General features: G+C 44.3%; 1 protein-coding gene across 1 annotated transcript in view; it reads right to left on the bottom strand.

The window, feature by feature from the left end:
• LOC310814605 (ADAMTS-like protein 1) overlaps positions 1–24,693 on the bottom strand; it is a gene marked incomplete at both ends in the record, with an annotated part of 105,115 nt that overhangs the window by 63,777 nt on the left and 16,645 nt on the right. Inside the window, one exon of the mRNA XM_083684100.1 lies at positions 3,687–3,809. Within this exon, the coding sequence (XP_083540226.1) occupies positions 3,687–3,809 (123 nt within the window). The remainder of the gene's footprint in view (positions 1–3,686; positions 3,810–24,693) is intronic.

Below are 24,693 nucleotides of genomic sequence, written 5' to 3' on the forward strand. Positions count from 1 at the left end.
TAAAGGGTCATGAAATGGTTTTTATTTTTTAATTTATTTTTGCTCCTCTTCCTTGGGGACATGTCCCTCCTGTCATAAATGTGCCACAGAGCGGATGTCCTTTTACAGCGAGAAGCTGTAACACAATGCCCCCCATTAAAACGTGTAGAGATGCAGGAGGGAGGATGCATGTGGATCATGCAGATAAACCCATAGGAGGATGTTTTCATCTGATAACCTCTCCTAAAGAGACTCTACCCACTAAACTAATCCACTAATGAGGGAAAGTATGCTCTTGATATCAAGGCACAAATGTATGATATTTAATCTTATATAGACTGTAAACATTTCGTTGCATGTATAAAACAAAAACAATTGTTACAGTAGCATTAAACAAACTCTGCAAAGACTGAGATGGATTGGGCCACGATAGTAATAGGGTTAGGGGAAAAATCCCCCCCCCCCCCAAACAAAAACACTTTGGGATTCCACAGCTGGAAATCAAATAAAAAAGTACAGACCCTTTACCCCATTAGGCTCACCTACCCAGCCACCCTAACCCTAACCCTAACCCTAACCCTAACCCTAACCCTAACCCAAGACCTGCTAGACGATAAGAAGGGATTGGATCCTGAGGATCTGCAAAGCCTACATGTATAGATGTGTGTCTGCACGGTTTTGTCTGTGTAAATGGAGAGAGTATAGCATAGATTTGTTTCTCTTATGATGACCGATGTATAGATGATTCACTTACTTAGACAAATGTACTTGTTGTACGTCGCTTTGGATAACGGTGTCTACTAAATGTCTAAAATGTAAATATCCAAGTGCCTACAGCTATATAATACATAATGTAATAGAGAGCTACTGTTGCTTTCACTGACAGAGTACGGCGAGTGCCTCTTACAGGCTACCCCTAGAGTACCCCATTCTTATTGGATACATCTGTCACCCAGGCCACTGAGAGGGATCTGGCGCCACTTGGCTACAGTGTGTGTCAGTGACAGGGCAACTCCTGGTCAACTCACACACGGTGCCGTCTGAACCCACACTGTCAGCTGAAGACAAGGCACAGAAAGTATCACTCAATAGTTCAAGTTTACCTTTACTGTGGTTTACCCAGGGAGCTCCACACACTGAGCTCAAGGCGTCACTTAAAACAAAATAAGATAAACATGTGTTTTCTGATGTTTTAGCATTTCAAACAGTATGACCGCAAAACTACCCAGTACCCACGGCTGAACATCTGTATACCTCTGACACACGTCATTGCCAACCAGAGTACGTTAACCATTCCATGACACCACAACTTCAGATTCAGTCATATGGGGATCAATGCATCGGAACACAAATTAAACTACAGCTTGTTAAAGTTATGACATTAGAAGGCAGAAACACAGCTGGCATGTTTCTGTCCATGTAGGTGGTGTTGCAGTTCATGACATCTTCAGGAAACACAGCAAAGGCCTTGGCCTCTGCAGCAAATAGGCTCCATCAGAGCAGACAGAAGAGGACAGAAGAGGCAGCCACACCTCTCTAAACAGTACTGGACTGATCCCTTGTATGTTGAGGCCCCTTCTACAGTTTGACTGTTCAAATTCCCCCTCTGTTCTCCAATTTAAATGGTGATAGGGAAATCACACAGGTCTGTTTTTCATTGTTAATGTATGATCACTGTTCACAAAGAGATGGGCTGTTGAATGTTCTATATACTGTAAGTGTGGTATTTTGACCGCTCAGTTCCAACTTTTTATATATAAATAGGCTATGCCTGTCTGAGGTTGACCCTCCACTCTGATTGATGTCTATAAAATACATTTTACAAAGGCCACTGTTGAAGATGGGATAATCTCAGTAATACCAATAATAAACTCCCAAAATTGAGCGTGTGGTGCTCATTTTGCCTATAGAGTGATATTGAGAAAAACATGTTTCTGAAGGCACACCTGATGCGTGAATTGCCGCAATCCGTGGGGAGAAATGTTACAGTAGCTTGCTTGAATGTCAATTTGTTTAATTAGAATGCAAATTATCAGATTTTTGGAGGTTCTGTGTTTAGAAAATGATGACTTTTGAAAGCTAATGCAACCCCTGATTGACACATTATGGAATGACAGAGCCAGAATAACCTTGTGCTGGACTAGTCATACCTGGACTAGTCATACCTGGACTAGTCATACCTGGACTAGTCACACATCCAACGTTTTTCAATAGAAGATTCGATTATTCAACAGAGAGCAAGAACATCTGACATAAAAGAAAGTGCACACATCAAACTAAAAAGTTATCAAAAGATAAGTTGATAGTGAAAGTGAAAGTGAGCACATTATGCTCTCCCTCAAACGGCGCTACCATTGGAGGAAGAGATGGAGACAGTTGAATGAGAGTGTTAATGAGAGTGTTAATGAGAGTGTTAATGAGAGTGTAGTCAGTCTTGTGTGAGGTACAGGGGAGGTCAACCTAGTTTTGAGGTCACTTGCTAAGGAAAGTATACATACAGCAAAGAGCAAAGAACCGCAATTAGGTAAGATAAATAAATGCAATTACGAGAGCCTAGTTTTACCCTGCCTTTGAAACACATGTTAAACATCAAGGGACATTTGTTGGTTTTACACTCATTCATTCCTGTCTTGGTTGTGAAGGCGTTTTGAAGTCGGCCCTAACATGTCATGGGACATAGTTACTACAGTGAACTGCCCAGCAAATAGATTTCTCTTCTCCGAATTCTCTTGAGTTGCCTTTTGATTAGGCCATCCATTTGCTACTTTTCTCCTAAACTTAATGACATCCAGTCATCAAAAGGATTGACCAGGGCGGACTGATTTATCATTAGGAGACTATTACTGTACCCTGGAACTGAAAGAGTACTTATGCGTCAGAAATACCAGATGAAGGGTGAGTCAGTGATATTCAGTATTTATGTTTAAGTCAACAAAAACACAACAGATATTACTGAAATAACCACAATAATGGACCAAATAAATCAGGAGTACAGGAGCTTGTGCATAGAGTCACTCCTCTTCTCTAAGCTATTCAAAACGTAAAATAAAATACACAGTGACATACGTATGTTTGTGTGTTGTTGTCCATACTGCTTCCAAAACAAATACAACAACAACAAAAAAAGACTCCTAAACCAATACGAACAAACTGTTCAATTGGCACCATGACCAAGTGCGTCGTCAATGCTAACGAGAGACGGTGGGTCAGCCAAGCAGCTAAGTTCGCCATGACGATGACGTTAGACCGGCCACGCCCCTGTTAGATAAGACAGCTGGATGAGTGATTGGCTCAGGGAAACAGCTGGAGCCAAGGCTGGCCACTCATCACCGCTGACAGTGGGAGCATAGTGACGCAGGAAAGCCCACCCCACCCTGGATGAGCATTATGCTGCTTCTCATGGATTCAGCCTCCACTTCATATTGGGCTCGGCCACCACTTCCATTTTCTCTGTTGTTACTCTTTTGTGCTCATTAGGTTAACACAGGCGTTACTTTTCAGTTTCGTCTGAAACATGGCCATGCAATGGTAGATATGACATACTGTAGATTAGACGTCAGAGCATAAGAGCAACACCTTTCATGGTAAATTGAGAGGTTACCAGGACAGTAACAACTGTACTGTATGTGAATGAACAGTTGAGTTGAGCAGAGTTTTTCAACAGAGATTAAAGGCAGTGAGTGAGGTGTTTTGGGTCTGGCACTCACCGGGTCCTCCGGCTTGTGGCTGCTGGGGGCTTCATGGAGTGGCTCCTCTGGGAGATTATCATGGCGAGTCAATGTAAACTCCCGAATGAACACAGCATCCCCGTTGTTCGCCTCCACCCCCACCTAGGAAACAAAGTCAACTGATGAATTTCAATTCAAATAGTTACTGTAGACTAAAATTTTTAGATAACATTTATCTAACAATTTCACCGGTCAGCACTTTTATTTCAATACAAAAGGCCCTTTGGGAGACACTTTTGGAGTGTCAAAATGTTCATATTCTTATTGCGGCTTTATTCATACTGGTAAGGTATTACAAAAAACCTTCCAATGTGTTCTCTGAGTTTCTCTGGACAGCACTCTGTCATGGACCAAATAATCAAGGACAGCAGGAAAATCTGTGCAGCAAACTCCCCCTGTTATTCATTACATGGTATTTCAAATGTACCCCCCATGTGTATCATGGACTGTGAAATCAATATAATCTTGCTCTATTAAAACTAACTCCCATCCTGCCACTTTAAGCTAACTTGAGGTGTCCTGGAGAAAAAATGGCTTTTGTAAACAGCAGTAAAACTCAAATTTCGTGTTTGTGTTGTTGACTGAGTGTTTGTGAGGTTGACTGAGTGCCTTGCTTTTTTTGGTTGGTTCCCATCTTCCTCTCTTGGAGCCTCCCGATGGAAGTAACAGTATAGGACCATCGTGGAAGTCACAGCATCAGGCATCCAATATCAGAAGATGTAACCTGGGGGTGGGGTGTGTGGTGGGGGGGTTTAGTTCGGACAGGGCCCATTAGCAACAGCAGTCGTTCTCAAGGATGCGCAAACTTATGGACCCGGGCCTTCAGCTGCTCTCTCTCTGGGTCATAAACACCCTGTAATGACCCAGGTCAACTGCCTGCCTCCGGAACCCGTGCCAAGATGGATTTGGGGGAAGGGGGAGGACAGGGAGGGAGGACGGGTTGGGGGGGTGCCTGGGATTGTTGAGGGGGGGGGGGGGGGGGGGTTCTGAGTGGAAAGAGTAGGAGGGTGGAAGGCCTCCAGCATTGCTAAGCAACTGCTGTGATACATACACTGAAGTGTGGGAAAGGGCCAAGGAGTGGACATTTAAAAGTGACAAATCAAATCTGCGCTCATGCCCTCAACTCAACACCATTCAGTTGCAATCACTTAGCCTGCAGAGGCATCTGAAACAACAGAAGACTAAGAGCCCTGGGGATGCGTGTGAAAACCTCTGTGGTCATCCAAAGCCACGGCTATACGTTTCAGACAGTTATTAACTGTATAAAGGAACAACTTTGTGATTATCATCCTATAGGGGATTAAATAAATAGGCTGAGGTAAAAGGATGAAGGACGTACTGTAAATGTTCATATCGGAAAAGAGATGGGGAGAGGAAGAGATATTGGAACGCAGCCTCCTGCATGTCTCTGATCCATACAATGAGGATTCTCCAGTGACAGCACCAATCTTGCACCAGCGCAAGACCTCTATGGCAATGATGCTTAAAATGAGTACATTTCTCAACCACAGGCTAATAAACTAACCAAACATATGTCAGAGAGAGACCTCAAATCAAATATTATGCTTCTATTATGTTACTCTCCAATAAATCTAACTCAATTCCTGGGAAAATCTTGTTCAGATCAACCTTGATTTTCTGTATCATTTCACGAGGAAGCAATGAAAGTCATAATGCAACCAACCAATGCATCTATTTCAATGCAAGCATTTTGAATCATTTAACTGATGTTCTGGTGGTTCTGAACATCTTCCGCAAAGCTGTCACAGAGAACAAAAACATTTATTGGGTCGACATTGAATAACACAATATCAAAGCATCTAAAATGTCTGCTAAGCATATGCTGTAAATGTAATCTCGGCAGACATCAAAAACATATCATAGGCCAAGCTTGTTACAGCAAATAATATTTAGAATGAAGTGTGACACTGCTTTCGTCAACCAACAGGAAGGGGGTTGTGTGTGTTATTTTGGTGAATTACAGTGTTTCAACACTTCATAACTCCTATGTGTTGTTGAAGTTACAGCCGATCTAACAGATTCTTGGCACCATGGAGAAGCTCAACAACTTCCAAATGCTGGTTTAGTTGTACTTATACATTCCATACAGTTTCAACCCCAGGCAATTAGAATTCGCTATATGAGTTGTGCCATTATAGACATTGGAGTCTGCTACCCATGGCAGGGGCTCAGTTGAACACACTGTGAAATTGGAGAGAGAGAGAGAGAGAGAGAGAGAGAGAGAGAGAGAGAGAGAGAGAGAGAGAGAGAGAGAGAGAGAGAAAGAGAGAGAGAGAGAGAGAGAGAGAGAGAGATTGTCAACAAAGATGTGATGAAAACACTTAAATGACCAGATGTCCTTGCTCAAGGCGAAACACAAACAACGAAGGGAGGGCAGGGTGTGTTGAAAGTAAACCTACATGCCCGCCGTAGAAAATGTTCTCATTCTTTTTTCATGCTTTTATTTTATTCTCTAAAACTATTTCAGTGTCTTGACACCAAACTGACATTTTCTCCTCACTGCGCTGTGTATGTTGGGTCGCAGTCAACCAAGAAATGACTTCCCGATGGGTGGGTAATTTAGCAGTCTAATACCATTGCAACAGAGATGTCTGTGCTGCAGTGCTTTCTTTGGGACAATTGACCCCCAATAGATAAGACAAACACCAGAGAGAGAGTATGGACCTTTGTCCAAATCCTCCAGTTCCTTTTACATTGTACACAGACTGCCTCCATCCTCCTCAGAGAAAGGGGATAGGCTGAAACCTGGCTGAACCAAGGCCTAATGGAGCATGGCAGCCAAACGCTCTCTCAAGTCTTTAAGGCGAATCTATCAAACTTGTTTCCCCCCCTCCTGCTTATGAAAACAAGCTGGTTGTTAAAATCTGATGTCAAGGATCCTGCACACCCCACTGGACCAAGTCATTCAGCATTGGCAGAGGACCGAACATCGTCCAGTTCCAGAGAGGTCCCAAGGTCAAGAGTGCTCTGTGAGAGGGCTGGGAACGTGCTCTACTTCGGGTCACATGAACTGGTAGGCCTGAAGATGGCAATGTGGACAGGAAGACTAGACAGTACATGAGTTGACAGGGTTCTCTAGTCCAGGTGAGCTACTGGGTGTGTAGGCTTTTGATCCTGCCTGGCGCTAACATGATTAAATTATTCATAGTTCCAGACTGAGAATCATAATTAGTTGACTATTTGAAACAGGTGTATCACATCTAATAACAGTCCAGGACCGGAAGTTGGAGAACCTTTTTTAAAGCAATCCCATGATGAATGTGTTGTCGCCCAGACCAGGGCTCAGCTTTCTGCACTGAGATCAAGCAGATGATTTTACTTGATCAGCCTCCGTCCACCATCATGTGTGACCTGTAGATGTTCATGAGCAATGTTGATCTGGACTGACTGATCCTTCATGTGGTTACACTGTGATCCTCCATATGGTTACACCGCGATCCTCCATATGGTGACACCGTGATCCTCCATATGGTTACACCGTGTCACAGGCTTTCACAGGCTCTGCTGCCTCCACTATGATTACAACAGTGACATGGGCCCAGAGGTGGGTAACCCAACCTGTCTGCGCCGTATGAGCTTGTGTTTAATGTTGCGTCTCAAATGTACTTTGTCTGCACGATCACCTCCAAAGTGCCACTCATATGCCAAAAACCATGCCAGGCCCTGTGTGTGTGTGTGTGTGTGTGTGTGTGTGTGTGTGTGTGTGTGTGTGTGTGTGTGTGTGTGTGTGTGTGTGTGTAGATGCATATGTTTGTGTGACACAGAGGTGGAACAGAGTGCCAGTCTGTGTGATTCATTACTTTTCAGGCAGGTCAGATTTCGAAGTCTCAGAGCAGACCAGCGAGAGAGAGAGAGGAAGTGAACTTAGGGTAAGGCGGGCCTTCAAAGCACATAATCAACAGTAATAACACCAACCTGATATTATAATTGGGCTTTCCTGGAGGGCAGTGCCAGCTTCCACTGTTTGGGGGAAATTGCAAAAAGGGGTCTACCACTACCATAGTACTGTAGGTCGAAACTGGGCCCCTATTTCACACATGGCTGCCTTTGATTAATACGATCCTGTGTAATGTTTTGATAAGGACACTCTTTTTCAGGACTGGCTCCTGTCTGAGTGAAATGTAAGAGGAAAGATATTTTCTTAATCCACTTTCAAGGGGATCTGTGTGAGCTTTCACTTAACACATAGAGGATGAAGAAACATTGAGCAGCTACGTTCTCTGCCTCTCTCACTCAGTTTTATTTGGAGGGCGGGGGGGGATCTTTCCGTCATCCCAGTGCTTTAGCATATTCATGCTGTGCTGTCATCCGGGGTCGCTGGCCCCCACACAGTGACAAGGATTTTCCACACGCCATTGAAGGAACACAGGATTCAAAAGGGCCTACCTCAATATTTGCTCATTATAGACCAAAGCCCTGGGCCGCCCTATGATCTCAGCACTGATAAAGGTATACATCTTTAGGACCATGACAGGGTTTTGGCTCTCTGAGGGCAACAGTATACCCTTTAGTGTAAAAAAAACCCTCCTGGTTACAATTTGCACTTCAAGCATTCGCCCGCGGGACGTGGTAGTGCAGCGGCCCATGAGCGAATGCCCCAAAGAAATAGAAAGAAATCCCTTTCAACACTTTCTCTGCTTCCTGACAGATTGTTTAGTTATTTAATATTTTCATTTCTTCCCTCCAGGGTCTTTGAAGACGCACCTTCTTCCCCTTTGCCAGATTTCTCTCTGTTGAGTTAGTCATCTCTTTCTCCAGAGGACAAAACGAAGGGAGCAAAAGGTCAAGCTGTCTCCTCTGCGACTCACACCACACCACCTCTCATTTTGGAGAGAGAGGGGAGTGAGGGCCCTTGGGAGAAGAAAAAAAACTGTCTTTGATGAAGGGAAGGTTTTTCTGATGATGTCATCTTGCGCCGCTGCATGGACTGTAGCTTACTGTACTGCTTTATTTCTGAATGTCTTATAATGATGCATGGCATCTAGCCTTTGATGGATGGCATTCCTTTGATATATATCCTTTTATAGAGTAGACTAGAGAAGCCGCTCTAGGTCACATTCATGTGACTGGCAGATACAGAACCAGCCTGTATAAGACCTGCATGTCTGAAAGTCTCACGTAGGTTGCTGAATTTTAGCCTCTTATGGCAAGTGAGTCACCATCTCATCTTAACATGGGCAGCAGTGGAGAAGCTGCACACTCCGAGTGGTGATGTCTACCTCCTCGACAATCCACCGGTTCACGAGTACCTGTCAGATTGTTTGTCTAGTGCTGTTTACCGGGAGACATTCCTGGGGAGGTTTGACGCCCGGAACTATGTCTGCCATGCTGCCTCTCCGCCGCCTGTCCAACGGCACCTCTTGACGTTGGCATTCCTGGTATTCGATTCCAGAAAAGGTCAGGGCATGCTCGCATTCAGTCATCCTCAATCATTATGTGCCTGGACACAATTAACCTTCCTGTCAGGTTTGAGGAAGACAAAATATCTGGGAGAGAGACGTCTTAGAAGGATAAAGGTGGCTCAAGTCTGTGCATGACTGCAAAGAGTGAATTGTCATCATAAAGCCTCATTATTGGATAAAAGATATCATCAAAGTGTAGAAACATTTGGAAAAAAAAGCCTCAGGACTACTGTCCCTATCAGTGAAGACATAGAGCAGAACCCAGTCATATAGTTGCTATTCACCACCGATGCTATTACCCTACCCTCTCTCTGGGATCTTCAGGAGAAGCAAATGACCACAAGCGGACCGCAACTCAAGCATTTTACCAGTTTTACCATAGACAGTTAATGAGAGGTACGTTTCCTGCTTTTGACAGAAGCAGGCTGGTTAATCCACCTGCTCACCATATGTGGGGCAACAAGTGTGCACCATGGAATGGATAGCCTTTTTCAATGGGAGACTAATTTGTGGTGAAACACAACTCAGGTGCCCCTTTGCCTACAATACAAACATAAGAAGATCTAAATCCAGGCCTAAGGCCTTCGTGTCCCATTAGGAAGAGAAGAGAAAGTCTTTATTTAGAACATATTTAGTGGTGAACATAAATCTCCAGGCCAAATTCAGTGTAGTTCCCGAAGCTCAGGTAACAACTGCTATTATATTTAATATGGAGGTATTTAACAAGACCCTCAAACAAGCTCTGACAGCTCTGAGACCTGCACAGGGAGTCACAAGAGTGCCAGTACAAAAACACTATTCCCATCCAGCCTAAGTGCTTTTCCCAACATGGTATGTACTGTAGAGCACAGACCTGTAATCCAAAGCCCTTAGTTTGTGTGTGGAATTGCACTCGGTGGAAAGGTGTAATGTTGAAAGGAATGACAGAGCCCAAAGGTTCCTCACTACACACACACACACACACACACACACACACATACACACACACACACACACACACACACACACACACACACACACACACACACACACACACACACACACACACACACACACACACACACACACACACACACACACTGGACACACACGCATCCTGAGGAAATCTTGTCAAAAAATCCGAGGAACTGATCCCAGGCCGTGCTTGCCGTCACGCCATTGTGAACTCGTTGAGTTGCTACGGCGACCCAGAGGGCCACAGAGATCCGGTTTGGCCTGGTGTGGTTGTCCAGCGCCGGTGAAATGAGGCGGGCGAGCAGTGGCGCGGGGCAGACAGTGTCACTCTTACTCATGATTTAAAGCCTGCTGTCCTCCTTGGAGAGCCACAAAGCCAGAGAGTTGGAAAATAGTATTGTTCTCATGTTACCATGAGACATCAGAATCAATGCTGCTCATTCATGTACTCTCAGAATTATATTCAGGGATGGAAATGAAGCTAGCCCGCTTGCCACAGGCGAGTATTTATCAGAACAGGTGAGAATTAAACACGGATAACTGGCCATTTATCACAGAGGCTGCTGGGAAATGAAGTCCAGTCCTATAGCTTCTCATAAGACAGATGCCCTGGTCTGACCTCTGGGTCTGATGCCAGCAGCGGGAAATGCTGTCATGTCCACATTGCCTGAGCAGAAGGGGATTCCCACGGTGACACTGACGAGGACAGAGTGACAGAGCACAAAGGGAGGACAACATCCTGACATGTCCCCACAGACGACCATGTCACTTCCTGAAACATGCCAGCTCTTCCTGCCTGTTGGGTTCTCTGTACCAGGCTGTGCAAGCACGATGGAACGTCATTGGGTGATGGGAAGGACAGAAGCCTCAGAGTAGACCACTGAGGTGAAGGGGTAGACAGGAGAAGGGGGGACAGAAGAGGTTAGGCTTTGAGGCATTACCCATCTGTCTCTTGTCTCACAGTGTCACACAGTATATTGTTGTAGACAGAAAGCTATCTATGTCCTCTATGTCCCAATGTCTTTCCCTACCACAAGACACTTACTTAAAGGCTAAATTAAATTACAACACATAGTACAGTACCATTCTTGTGGTCAAATAGAATAGAAAAATTGCTAAACAAAACATTGTCTGACGTATACATTGATTAAACATAAATAATAGGCCTACATAATAACGTGAGAGGTTTGGAGCCCAAAACTCATACCCTACAGTCAATATTCCTCAGCGGCATCCATCTGCTACAAGCCAAGATGAGCCTTTCAATCTGAAGAAAAAAAGGAGAAGCTGATGCGCCCCGCTGGTGGAACAAGCTTCCCACTGCTGTCAGGACTGCAGTCACTACCAATCTTCCGCCGTAGATTGAAGACCCATCTCTTCAGGCTACATCTTAACTGTCCCTCCTAAAGACCTCTTCATCCCCACTACCCCCCTGTACAGTTTCCCTACTGTTAATAAATAAAAAATAAAAAAAATTAAATAATAATTCTTACTTCTTCTAGCATTGTGACTGCCAATGGCCCAGATCCTAGCATATATTTCTTTTTCTTATGATGACTAATGGATAGATGATTCACTTAGACAAATGTATTTGTTGTAAGTCGCTTTGGATAAAGGCGTCTGCTAAATGTCAAAAATGTAAAAATGTAAATGTAAATGAAAAGCCTGGGCTTAACTCTGACATAATTGCTCTGCTTTCGATTATCCACCCAGTTTACATCTTCCATCACACTCACTTAAGACAAAAATGCCATTTGTTTTCCTGACTGCTGCCGCTGCCCATGATGAATGGTTTTGTCGTTTATTACATTTTGTTCCACAATGCATGCATAGCGGGAGAGAGAGAGCGAGAGAGAGAGGGAGAGAGAGAGAGAGTCCCGACAGTCCCCACATCTCTTTCTCTCTTCATCTCTCCATCTCCCTCCTTTTGGATAAAAGCCTGAAGCAGCCTACCCGAAGTTGCCTCCCACATATTGCATATGCTCCCGTAATACCGTTGGGAAGCTTATTGTTTTCCAGCTCTTATAGATGGATGGGGAGGGACATGCACACGCCGGGAATCCGCCTATCGTTATCCGTCTTCTGAATCTACCGTCAACATCTCCCCGATACAAAATGAGTTCTAGAGGCTTGCCGATGCTAGCTGTCTGCATTAGCTATAGAGATTTATTTTGATTTACAGAGAGCACAATTTCCACCTTTGTTCTGAGCCACCCACCTACCCAAACTTGTGATTTGTTGGTAGAGCTGTCTGTCTGTAGAATACTTTTTTCTCCCTTCTCAAAGATCTCAAAAGCTGGTCACATTATTTCCAGTACCGCATTAGCTGGTATGGATGGCTAGACCCCATTCCTTGCTTTCCCACCAAACACCCAATGTGAAAGAAAATGTATTAATGTTTTCACTGTCATTAATTACACACTGTTGGGGGGGGGGGAGTATGCAGAGGGGCAGCTACGGTGGATACTCTGGAGTGGTTCTTGGGGCTTGTCCCATGTAGGCCCAATAGATGAGGAGGCATTTAGTTCACTCATTGGCTGGGCTAGGGCACAGGATCCAAAGCAAGGTGGGTGACTGGCTGAAAGCCATGACAGTTGAATGGTCAATCATCGTCTCAGTGGATTATTGGATGCACAAATTACTGTCAATGGAAAAAAACAACAAAAGTACTTGGCCAAATAAATACAAACACTGAATAAAAGCATTGCATTTCATCAGATTAAAAGGTCAATGTGCTACCGCAACAAAAAGACTACATGGTGTGTGACATACAGCAGACACATTTTTTGTGTCACACTACAGGGTGGGATTATGACTCCAACGCTGCATGTTGACTTTAACATTCTACTGACGGGTGCTCTAAAGGAAATTAGAAAAGTTCTGGGGGAGAGAGTTGTTTTTGCCTAAGCCCACTAGAAAGGGCAACCTTCACTCATTCGTCATTGTTTCCAATGGCAAAGTGACGACAAAACACAAAACACGCTGACATGGGAGCCACACACACACACACACACACACACACACACACACACACACACACACACACACACACACACACACACACACACACACTCACACACACACACACACACACACACACACACACACACACACACACATACACACACATAGCCCGGAGATCGATAGAGACTAATCATCCCTGCCTGCTTATTATTTGGCTACCTGGCAGGTGGGGATAATCGGAGAGTTATTAAATGGTTGGAATGGATATCCTAGAGGGATGGCTTCGGAAAAACATTTACACTGGGAAATGGAGCATTTGAGAGCCGGGGATAGGGCGTGAAGTAATGCAGCACATTTCTGGGGTCAAGAGGGGAGTGAGTGGGCCTGGGAGGGACGTGCTGATAGAGGTGTTCTACTGAGAGAGGAGAGGAGAGGAGAGGAGAGGAGAGGAGAGGAGAGGAGAGGAGAGGAGAGGAGAGGAGAGGAGACAGGACAGGACAGGAGAGAGGAGGAGGGGAGAGGGAGCATGTTTTTTTCTGCTCCACATGTCAACCCAAGAGCAACTTCCACCAATTATTTAAAAACACGTCCACATGTATTGTGCCGTTGACATGGGTGTGGACATGAGCATATGCACATAAAGATGAATGCACAGACACACATACTCAACACATCTATGCATGCACACATACACGCACACACACATGCACACACACACGCACGCACATTCACTTCACACACTTCAATACCACAACTCTCCACCCCTCTCCACATCATTGCAAGCCATGAAAGCAATACAATAAGATCCCATGAAGTATGAAATGAAATAAGAGGAGAAACCTGGCCAATGCCTGAGAAGCATGTGACAAACAGAATCTTGTGTGTGTGTGTGTGTGTGTGTGTGTGTGTGTGTGTGTGTGTGTGTGCGTGTGTGTGTGCGCTTATGTGTTCTGTGTGGGGGAGGGGGTGGTTAGGGGTACAATTGTGTGACAGCTCTCACAGATTTTCATTAGTTTGATAAATTCATAGGCAACCACCCCCTGAAACATTCATTTGTCCTGCGGTGTTAAGTAACCATAACCATCCACTTGTGTTGAGTATAGTTGCGTAACCCCCCAGCCTGCCTGCCTGCCTGCCTGACCCAGGCAGCTACAGCATGGAGATAGATGGTGCAGCTTGAGGCTGGACGAGCGCTGCCTCACAGTGGATTTTAATTATGAGAGTGTGAAGGGAGTGTGTCGGGAAGGCATGGTTTTAATTCACACACACACATACTCATGAAGGACAGACACGCAGGCATGCACACGCACACACACACGCGCGCACACACACACACACACACACACACACACACATACACACACACACAAATACTCATGAAGGACAGACACGCAGGCATGCACACACACACACACACACACACGCACACACACACACACACACACACACACACACACACACACACACATACACACACACACACACACACACACACACACACACACACACACACACACACACACACACACACACACACACACACACACCATCCCAGCTGTCACACTTCATCATATTCAGAGGGGAAAGGATTAGGATTGGCAGCTGGGTACCACTATAACAGTACAATGCACCATATGTGCCAGGGCAATGAGTGCACAATACACATGTCCCAGCACTGTTGATGCATAGCACTAGGGCAATAGCCTATGAGGTCATGTAGACAGCTACCTATAGATTGTGCAAGCGTAATGGCCAGTGTAATATGCAAATATTGTAACTTGTACAATACACATTACCCTCGCTCCAAGTAAAGAGAATAATATCAAATCGCTTCTTGGCCAGGACACTATTTTTCTATTAGATGGTAAAGAGTCAGTGTTTTTGAATCCAACAACTGTCTTAGGAAAGTAAGCAAAAGCTTGGCATACTGCTGAAGACCACAGTCCACCTGTCAATGGCCCTAGCTCATATCATTGTGAGTAATTGCCTTCCAGAGAGGAGGTGCTGGTGGGGGACATAGTTTGAACTAACACAGCTGTCTCTCTCACTGTTGGGGTACAACAAGTAAAGTACGTGTGTGTATGCAAATATGCGCGTGTGTGTGTGTGTGTTGTGTGTGTGTGTGTGTGTGTGTGTGTGTGTGTGTGTGTGTGTGTCTATCTGTCTGTCTGTCTGTCTGTCTGTCTGTCTGTCTGTCTGTCTGTCTGACTGTCTGTGTGTGAGTGGGTGGGTACAAGTTGTGCATGTGTGAGAGGGATGCTAGGAATGGTCCTGTATTGCCAAAGAAATTAAATAAGACATTATGATTTGACTTCACATAATCTCACGGTTCATGAACAAAGGGGACATCATGGGACAGAACCTGCTGTTTTTTGTAGATTAGAATAGAATCTACCCATTATTTAGCAGTACTGTATATACAGTAGCTTAAGAGCTTTATATTGAGCATGTTGTTTGCCGTTAGAGGCTCAGAGTGGTTTTCCAACCTCATAACCTGGCCTCTGGGCATTTGATCTTCATTACTATTCTTTCTCCTCTTCCTGCTCTTAGTTGGTGTACCATTCTATAGCTGGCAGAGCCTGCACTGCACCTCCTCTCCCCAGCTGACAGCCCACAGTGCCCACGGTGCCCACGGCATCCCTCCTCTCAGCTTGTGTGAGTGGCACAGGCCAGACCTCCCAGAAGTCCCATCCAGTAATCACTGTTTTCTTTGAAAGAGACGCGGAACCAATCTGGCAGCCCAGGGCCTGAATCGAAACCACACGTCTCGGCGGGCCAACCAAACTAGGCCCTGGTGGCCAAAATAAAAGCACTGCAAAGGGTTTTCTAATTAGTCAAAAAGAAAGGCAAAGAGAGAAAGAGAAGGCAATCTAAGAAGAGCCATTCACATTCCACTATAAGGGCCAACAAATTTGTTCCACAGAGTTTCCCTAAATTGCATTCGTCGAGAGTAATGCGTGCCACAAAAGCCTCCTCTCGAAGTACCCTCTGCGGTTACAATGGAACCATTGCCGCATTCCTGCTCCTAAAATAAGGGCCCTCGTTTGCAAAGTTGCCCAACTAACTAACAATCTTAATTTCCATGTTCCATGGCATTGTTGAGGCCTGATTCATAATGCTGGCAGAGGCAAAGCATTAGAATTGAAATGTCGCTCTGGATGTAGTGTGGTGTTATCGATGAGTCTCAAGTCTACCACATCATAATCCACACTCCATTCCTCATATGTGCTGTTCATTTTCCGGCAGCTGCATGTTGAGCACAAGAAACAAAGTCCAACAAGCCACAAGTCTGCTACCCATCCCCCTGTCATACAGTCCTGCATTCAAATGCTCTCAAGTCTTTGTATCCTTAACAGTGGTAAAGAAGAGATGAAGATGTCTATCTGTCGCCTTAATTAAGATGGATCTGAAAGATTTACAATAAGCTCAAAAGCGTGCTTGGCTGTAAGAGATGCTCTCCCTTTTTACTCAATTCAAGTGTTTTCTCTTACTGTTAGCTGTGGTGAATACTGTAACAGCTTCTGTTTGTATGGCTACCCCACCATAAGGCATATTCTCAGTATGTTAAAGTGTTCCTCTCAAGTCACTGTCAAGTCCCTGAGTAGACAACAGACCTAACATGTGGCCGCCGCAACAGCAGATCCCAGAGTGTCCCACTCGGTATTTCAAACACACTTCTTCAGAGCCAGTGAAAGTAAAGAAGGAAGAAAAAAGAGAGAATGAGAAAGTGAGAAAGAAATAATGAAAGAAAGGGTGTCAAATATTTGTAGTCTTTGACTCATGTGTTTACGCAGGTTAAGTCGCAGCTTAGTTACTTATCATCTGCCCTCATCCCTCTCTCCGTCTCTAGAAAAACAAACACGCCGGCCATCGGCCTCACAACCATGTGGAATCACCAACTACCTTGTCAGCAGAGTAATGATGGCCCAGATCTGGCCCACGTTTGTTTTCTACCGGCATCCGGATGTGGACCAGGTACAACGTTGTTCTCCAGCCAAAAGTGGGCTGGCTCTGGCTGCCATTCTTGAGCCTTATTTATGCCATAAAAAGGCTAGACCTTGGAGGGTATGTGGATGTGGCCCAGTTATCACTTGATAAAGGTGGAGTTGCTTAAGGCTTGGATGTGGTATGTAGGAACGTATCAGGGCCACATTCCTCAAGCCAGAGCTAGCCCATGAGCAAAGTCCCAGCTCTCAGCCAGTACTGGTCAACCACACTCAGACCAACGATGGCCCAGTACTATAGGAACCTATCAGGGAGAAATTCCTCATGCCAGAGCTGGCCCGTAGCAAACTGCCAAATCTCATCCAGGACTGGCCCCCCACATTCGGACCAGGTCAGGCCCCTATTATATTTGCCATTTCAGGCACTGAGCCATATGTGGCACCACAAGACCAGATCTGGCCCACAAATGTCTGCTCCATCAACCTCTCCATACAATCTGGGCTTAATATTTGTTGCCCACAATCAACCTCTGAGCCACTGTGTCCATATGTGTGTGTGTGAGTCTGTAACCCACACCTGACCCTGAACTCCACAGAGACCTAAATCACCACAACAACATCTTCTCTCTGACAGGCAGGAAGGCAAAACACAGGGATCCATCATGGGCCCTCCTTACATGCCAATCAACCCCGTCTTAACCTTTACAAGGAGGGAAGAGATACAGATGACCAGGGGAGACATCAGTCTATACCGTTGTCTATGTAATGTGGCAGCATAATGTTTCCCCTCAATCAGTCTGTCAACATTCTGGAATTCCACTTCATCTTCATCAGGTCATTGTCTGTGAATCATCTCTCCTCCTGTGTAATCTATAGATGCAATTATACAAGAGGAGAGATGATTGACAGACAATAACCTGATGTCTAAAATCAGAGGTGATCCTCAAACAAAGGGTTGACAGTTGCCTTCTATGGAAACTTCTCAGGTCTGTCTAGCTACGAAAGTCAATGTTCTACATAATGGATGTACAGAAATTAACCCTTTAAGTCTCTAAAGAGAGGCTGATTACATTAATGGACAACGATAATTGCAAGTGTGGCAATTATAGAACATTAAAGGAGCCTCTCGTGAAATTCCCCCAAAGATCTACGGAGGGAGAGATTTGATTCATATGTCTGAACCAGACAGGGGCTATGGCCATAGTGGCGTTTGAATGGGAGTAAAAAAAGAAGCGAAAAGCTTGGCACATCTAGCCCTACACATTCCCTTTGTATTAAAGAGACAGATCCTAGGCGCCATTTAAACTCTTTAACACGCCGTAGGAGATTTATCTGACACCATGTGTGTGAGTACATGGACCGCTCTGTACAGTCCTTCATGAGCCATGGGGCTCCTGTTTGTCTAACTGTGTGTGTATATGTATGTATGTGTGTGTGCGTGTGTGTGTGTGTGTGTGTATGTGTGTTTGTGCATGTGTGTGTAGTGTATATGTGAGCATATGTGTCCTGTGTATAGTGATCTGTTATTATGTATGTGTCTAAATGCATGTTTGTAAATGTTAAATGTGTGTGTGAGAGAGTTTATCTGTGTCTGTGTGTGTGTCTATGTGTGTATATCTGTGTCTGTGTGTGTGTATAACATGATGTTTGTGTGTGTGTCTATGTGTGTATATCTGTATCTGTGTGTGTGTATAACATATGATGTTTGTGTGTGCCTCTATCTCCAGTAGCCACACAAGCCTTCCAAACACAGCACACAGAGGCGGTGAGAGACAGCATGTGTTTTGTTTTGGATGATGTAGGGCTCCCTGCGGCCAGACGAGCAGCGGTTATCTCTTTTAGCGCTAAACTGATGGGAGGGTCAAGGGCAGCCCACGCGTCCCTGGGGTTCATCTCTCTACTGTTGGAGAAGAGGCGTGAGGGGAATGAGGACACTGAAGGTTCACCAGAGGCAGATTCGGCTAGGCTGCTTACTGTAATTGCATTCATTATAACTGCCTTGGTCTTGTCCCAAACCTTTGGACAGTTTGTGGGAAATGCTTCACAAACAAACTGTCATCAATAAGATAACAGTTGCCTTGTTCCAATTGCGGAGCGTTGAGGGAGACAGTTTGGGAAAAAAAGTGGGATGTGAGTAGAAATTAGTCAGCACAATTTTGGAATTGAGGAATTCAGTCAAAGTCAGTGAAAGTGTGTTTATGTTTGACCGTGTATGGGAACTGGCTGTGGTGTGCGTGTGCATTACGTGTACATACAAACAAGGAGAGTTTGTCTGGGAGTGTGTATTTGCACGTGTCCAGTATGTGTCAGTGAGGATGTGCTTGAGTGTGCCTGTGCTTAACTATTTGACATGTGTGTGAGTCTTCGTGAGTGTGCGGTTGGAATCGAATACTTGTGGTAACTGACAGTCTCCATTTTGACAGCAGTCGGAGGAGAGATAGCGCGCGAGCGAGCAAGAGAGAGAGGGAAAAAGAGAGAGAGAGCACAGACCTGAGAACACCACAGAGCAGCCTGGTGCTGTGGCCATTAAGATGTCAGCCTATGTCTGCAGTCTGTGAAATCTCTATGCCTTGTCAAGCTGATGGCAACCTGATATCTCCCCCCCCCCCCGCCCCCACTCCCCTTGTCCTCTGGCAGGGTGTATACTGTAGCCTTCCATCTGCAGACAATGGTAACAGAGCCTACCTGCTGAATATTGTCTGCATGCATTAAGGATACATCACTGGCACGCAAATGAACTTCAGCATAATGGCTTTATCAGTCCCACACGGTTTCATAAGCCTCATGGAACACAAGCCTGTGGCATGTATAAGATGTATCAAATTATTTCACTGGCAGATTGTCAACATTTAACCTACAGTTGATGAAACGGTGGTTATAGTAGGAGACCTGTGAAAGGTCAACAGCTCAAAGGGCAGAAGGTGGCCTTGCGTGGCTTGGTTTTAAGCAAGAGGGGTCATAGTAACGAAACATTGGGCATTGCTTACATCCAAATGGGATGGCCCTGGCAAAACAGCATTTTTGCCCACTGTCTGTGTTGACTAGTTGAGGATGGAGGGCTGCGTCCCTCCCTGTTGACTTTGGTGTTTCTGTTACAAAAAAAATATCCCGCCTGTTATGCCAACGTGTTAGGAAGAAAAATGAAAGAAAACGGGGAAAGTAAGCTGAGAGGCGGGGAGCCTTCACACAAGAGAGAGAGAGGACCTACAATAGTGGGCTTGTCCGCCTATTGAACAGTGTGGCGCTAGTCCTATGTACAGAGCAGGGCGGCTGAATCTGCGCTACTGAATCAAAGTCAGAAAGAAACTCGGCAAGACAAATAATTGGATTTGGCTCGTCTGAAATGTGTGTGTGTTCAGTGATGTGGTTGTGTTTGCACAGCTGGGGTGTGTGCCCGGGGTCATCTCAGTGGGGAGCTGGGATGGGCACTGCTGGGCACAGCATAACACCCACCTGAGAGTCATTATACCCCCCCCCCCTGGAAAGACCCTAAATAAAATGGAAGTGGTTAAGGCTTAGCTCTAGGAGGGGCATGCATGCAAGTGCTGGTTATACAGAGAGTATAAAGAGCTGTATTAAAAATAAGACGGTATAGGCCAGTGGTTCACGGAAAGTGTAATCTGGATACCTAAAATCAAACATTGAACAGGTGTTCATCTTGGCATCCAAATCCTACCCTGCCATGCTCAGGAGACTGGTGCCAATATACCCGACGGGCACTCATAGAGGGGCCTCTGGCCTCAGGCACTAATTGGAAATAAAACACTGAAGAATAGAGGACGGGTTAAGGCATACATTTATTCCCAAGAATGACTTCAAACAGTCATGGACATGATGATCATCAAACTAAACACGAGTGGTCACATGACCAATCAACACAAGTTAACATAACGTTATATCTGACTCCAAATTTCATGGTTAATAATGATTGACAACGCTTTGCTCATCCTTGTGTGACAGACAATTTATCATTTCGGATTCTAAATTCATTAAGAATACCCTATTTTACCATGCCCTCAAGTTACGATAAATCGGATTGTGAGGAGTTCTATTTTATTTTATTTTATTCTATTTTAAAACTTATTGTTGCACTACTCTGTGGCACTGTCACGTTTGCATTTCACTGTATACTTGTATGCACGTGACAAATAAAGAATCTTGAATCTTGAATGAGTTCACATAATATCTGTAAATGATGACTCACTCTACGTGTCGTTAACAATGCATGTGAACATTAGACATTAAATGGGAGAACCTGGTCACAATTAAGTTGTGCTGTATTAACAGAACCTTTATCTAGTGCACAACATTAATTTACATAGGAAGAATGAGAATAGAGTATCAACAAATTAACCAATTTAACAGTAATGGTAAGACTAACCATACTTGTGTCAAGGACAACACAGGAGAGAAGCTCCTTAAATATAATTCCCAACAAAGGACATCCATTCATTCATTCATTCATTCATTCATTCATTCATTCATCCATTGATCACCATTCACACATGGAAGATCAAACGATCACTGTCTTTGTCTAAATCCGTCTACAGATATGCCCACTTGTTCGCCTGAAACACAGAGACAGTGAATGGCGAACAAAAGAGACATAGAGAGAGGTGATCGTTGGAATGGAGTTGTAGCAGACGTCCCTCCACTGGATATCAATATTACAATGTCCCAGGGTAATGATCTGTTTGGGAAGTATAAAAGAAAAAACTGAAAAACAACCAAAACCAAAGCATTCATCACAATAACAAATCACAGGAAAAGTTAGAGGTTTTGTGAGATGAAAACTATTCACAAGCACATTCAAACTATTTCTGTAAGTCATGTACGATGACAAAAGCTTCGATATGAAAATAAGCAAAATACACAATCATTGTTAACTTCTGTATAAAATGGATCAAAACAGGAGGTTAACAAGTTGCAAAATGAAAGTAACTCAAAATAAAAGGAAAACAATATCGTCAGCAATGCTGGACAAATTACATCTGACATAGATCGGCCACGGTCAAAAACAATGGGAAATAAAAATCACTTATCCAGCATAGACATAACCACACATGTGGACTTAAACTCAATGCACTGGCACAAACACTGAACAGCAACACTAAACTGCTCTAACCCTTTTACAGATTCTAAACACAGCACATTACACTATAAACAACAATGAAAACATCGCCACAACGTTACAAGAAGCGAAGCCTGTAGTAATCAGAACATAATTGGCACAACATTACTGTACCGGCTATTCCGAAGATTGAAACTTGATGTATGATTACCGCTGCATCTTGTGATACAACCAAACATATCACAGTTTTTAGATTTAAATCTGGATCCTCTCTGTGCCTTTTTCTCTGTCTTTGTCTCTCTCCCTCTATTATTTGCCATTTGAGGGTAGAATGTAACTTTGTTCTATGAAGTATTTGCCTTGTAATAGTTATATAAGTATACAGTATTATTAAAGCATCATTTGATTCATTCTATTTGACCATTCTTGTATTAAATCAGCACAAACTCAACAATAATTTGCACATAGTGATAATTACATTACTTGGAGTCAGGCAGTGCCACTTCTAGTGCCCGCAGAGCCATAAGCTGCCTGCAGAAGAGTAGACAAAAGGGTATTCAACCGTTATCCAGTAGGCACCAGCTGATCTGGGAGCTGGCTTTCTGAGATTGTTGACAGGGATTCTGGACTGGCAGGGGCTCCATCGTAATACAGTCTCAGACAGGTTTTTGCCATTTACTATGGAGTTAAAATAGGACAACAGTAATATGAAGGTGTGTGCGTTCACAAACCCTTTATAACAAATAAAGAGAATAAAGTCGAGAGTGTACTGAATGAGTTTTGCGCTGTGTTGCTAAAAGGAACTCCCCCTTGTTTGTAGCAAAGCACCACTGCATGGCACCTCAGCTGAGCTCCTGCTCTTCCACACCAATAGTTTCAACGTGACAGGCCAGCTGACTGAGTGAGATAAGGTTCACTTCTTCAGAGATGTTTTCCCCTCCATACTTGTTGGCTGTGGCGTACATTTCTCTGAGAGGAGTTATTCTTTCATCGGAGTGGAAAGAAAGCCCTGGTGGCATGAAACCCAAGAGCCGCCGGGCATTGGGGGCTGTGCCAAGCAGTTGGAAGCCGTCTTTCAACAGGGGGAAATGTACACAAGTTGAGGTCTTCGCCAACATCGGTACACACGAAGATTGGCACTGATCCAGGCACATTGTCAAGGGGGATATAAGGCAGGTATGACAAAGAGTGCAGTGAATCTGTGAACTCTCCACCTCACTAATGCGAAAGACACCATTCAGGGGAAATGACGCTAGATGTACAGAAGGATCATATGATCCATTTGAATACATCTGTGTTCCTGAGTCTAGACACAGGGAGAAACTGAGGAACTCTTTATTGCTTTCATACACGACACAGGAGTCAAAGACCAGGTGGCAGAGATAAAAAGCTTAATCTTGATTAACATTGATTGGCTGAAGTAATACACACTCACTTAACACTTTATTAGGAACACCTGTACACCTTCTCATGGTGGAGGTGGTGTAATGGTGTGGGGAATGTTTTCTTGGCACACTTTGACACGTTAATACCAATCAATCATCGCTTGAATGCCACAGCCTATTTGAGTATTGTTGCTGACCATGTGCATCCCTTCATGGCCACAATTTACCCATCTTTTAATGGCTACTTCCAGCATGATATTGCACCATGTCATAAAGAAAAAGTCGTCTCAAACTGGTTTCATGAACATGACAATGAGTTTAGTGTTCTTCAGTGGTCTTCCCAGCCACCGGATCTGAATCCAATAGAACACCTTTGGGATGTGGTAGAACGGGAGATTCACAGCTTGAAAGTGCACCTGAAAAATCTGCAGGAATTGCGTGATGCAATCATGTCATCATGGAACAGAATCTCAATGTTTCCAACATCTTATGGAATCAATGCCACATAGAATTGAGGCTGTTTTGAGACCAAAGGGAGGCCCTACCCAGTATTAGTATAGTGTTCCTAATAAAGTCCTCAGTGAGTGTATATATTTGATGGATCAATGTCAAGACAGAGAACAATAGCTATGCTTGGAAATCCAGATACTGAATGGAGTAGTATTACAATGTATCAAAGATCAATGCCAGCTTAAAATAACTAATTGCCTTCATCTTCTGAGATTGACTAGTGTGTGAGCCGTCTTATATCAAAGGTGGAAATGTGAGCCCAACTATGCCAATCACTGTCAAACGATCCTCAGGGGATCAAAATGCATTATATTGTATGATGGGCACTCCATCAGATCTTATTCCATTTTTACCTATGACGGATGAAATTTGGCACTGCCACTAAATAGCCAAGGACCGACATTTTCTAAGTACAGTGTCGCCAAGGCCCAGTTTAACAGGCAGTAAAAAGGGTTAAAAGGCGTTTAGAAAAAATACATGAAAGTGATTTTCAATGAAGCACAATCCTGACGGAGTTAACCGGCTGAGGCATCTTGCCTTTCAATCTGATAACTCTGAAATTGCCCCCCCCCCCCCAGAGATGGTTTCACATTGTGTGGCATTGTGTTCCATGGGGCACTGTCATGCAGTGTGACATGAGGAGATCTGGAGGCTCTGCCTACAGTCGGACAGGCAGTGTTCATGTAAATGTAGTTCTGGGACTCTGGCCAGGGTAACAGCACACTGTTGATTTCA

This window comes from Argentina silus (assembly GCF_951799395.1).
Source record: "Argentina silus genome assembly, chromosome: 1".
Taxonomy (NCBI): domain Eukaryota; kingdom Metazoa; phylum Chordata; class Actinopteri; order Argentiniformes; family Argentinidae; genus Argentina; species Argentina silus.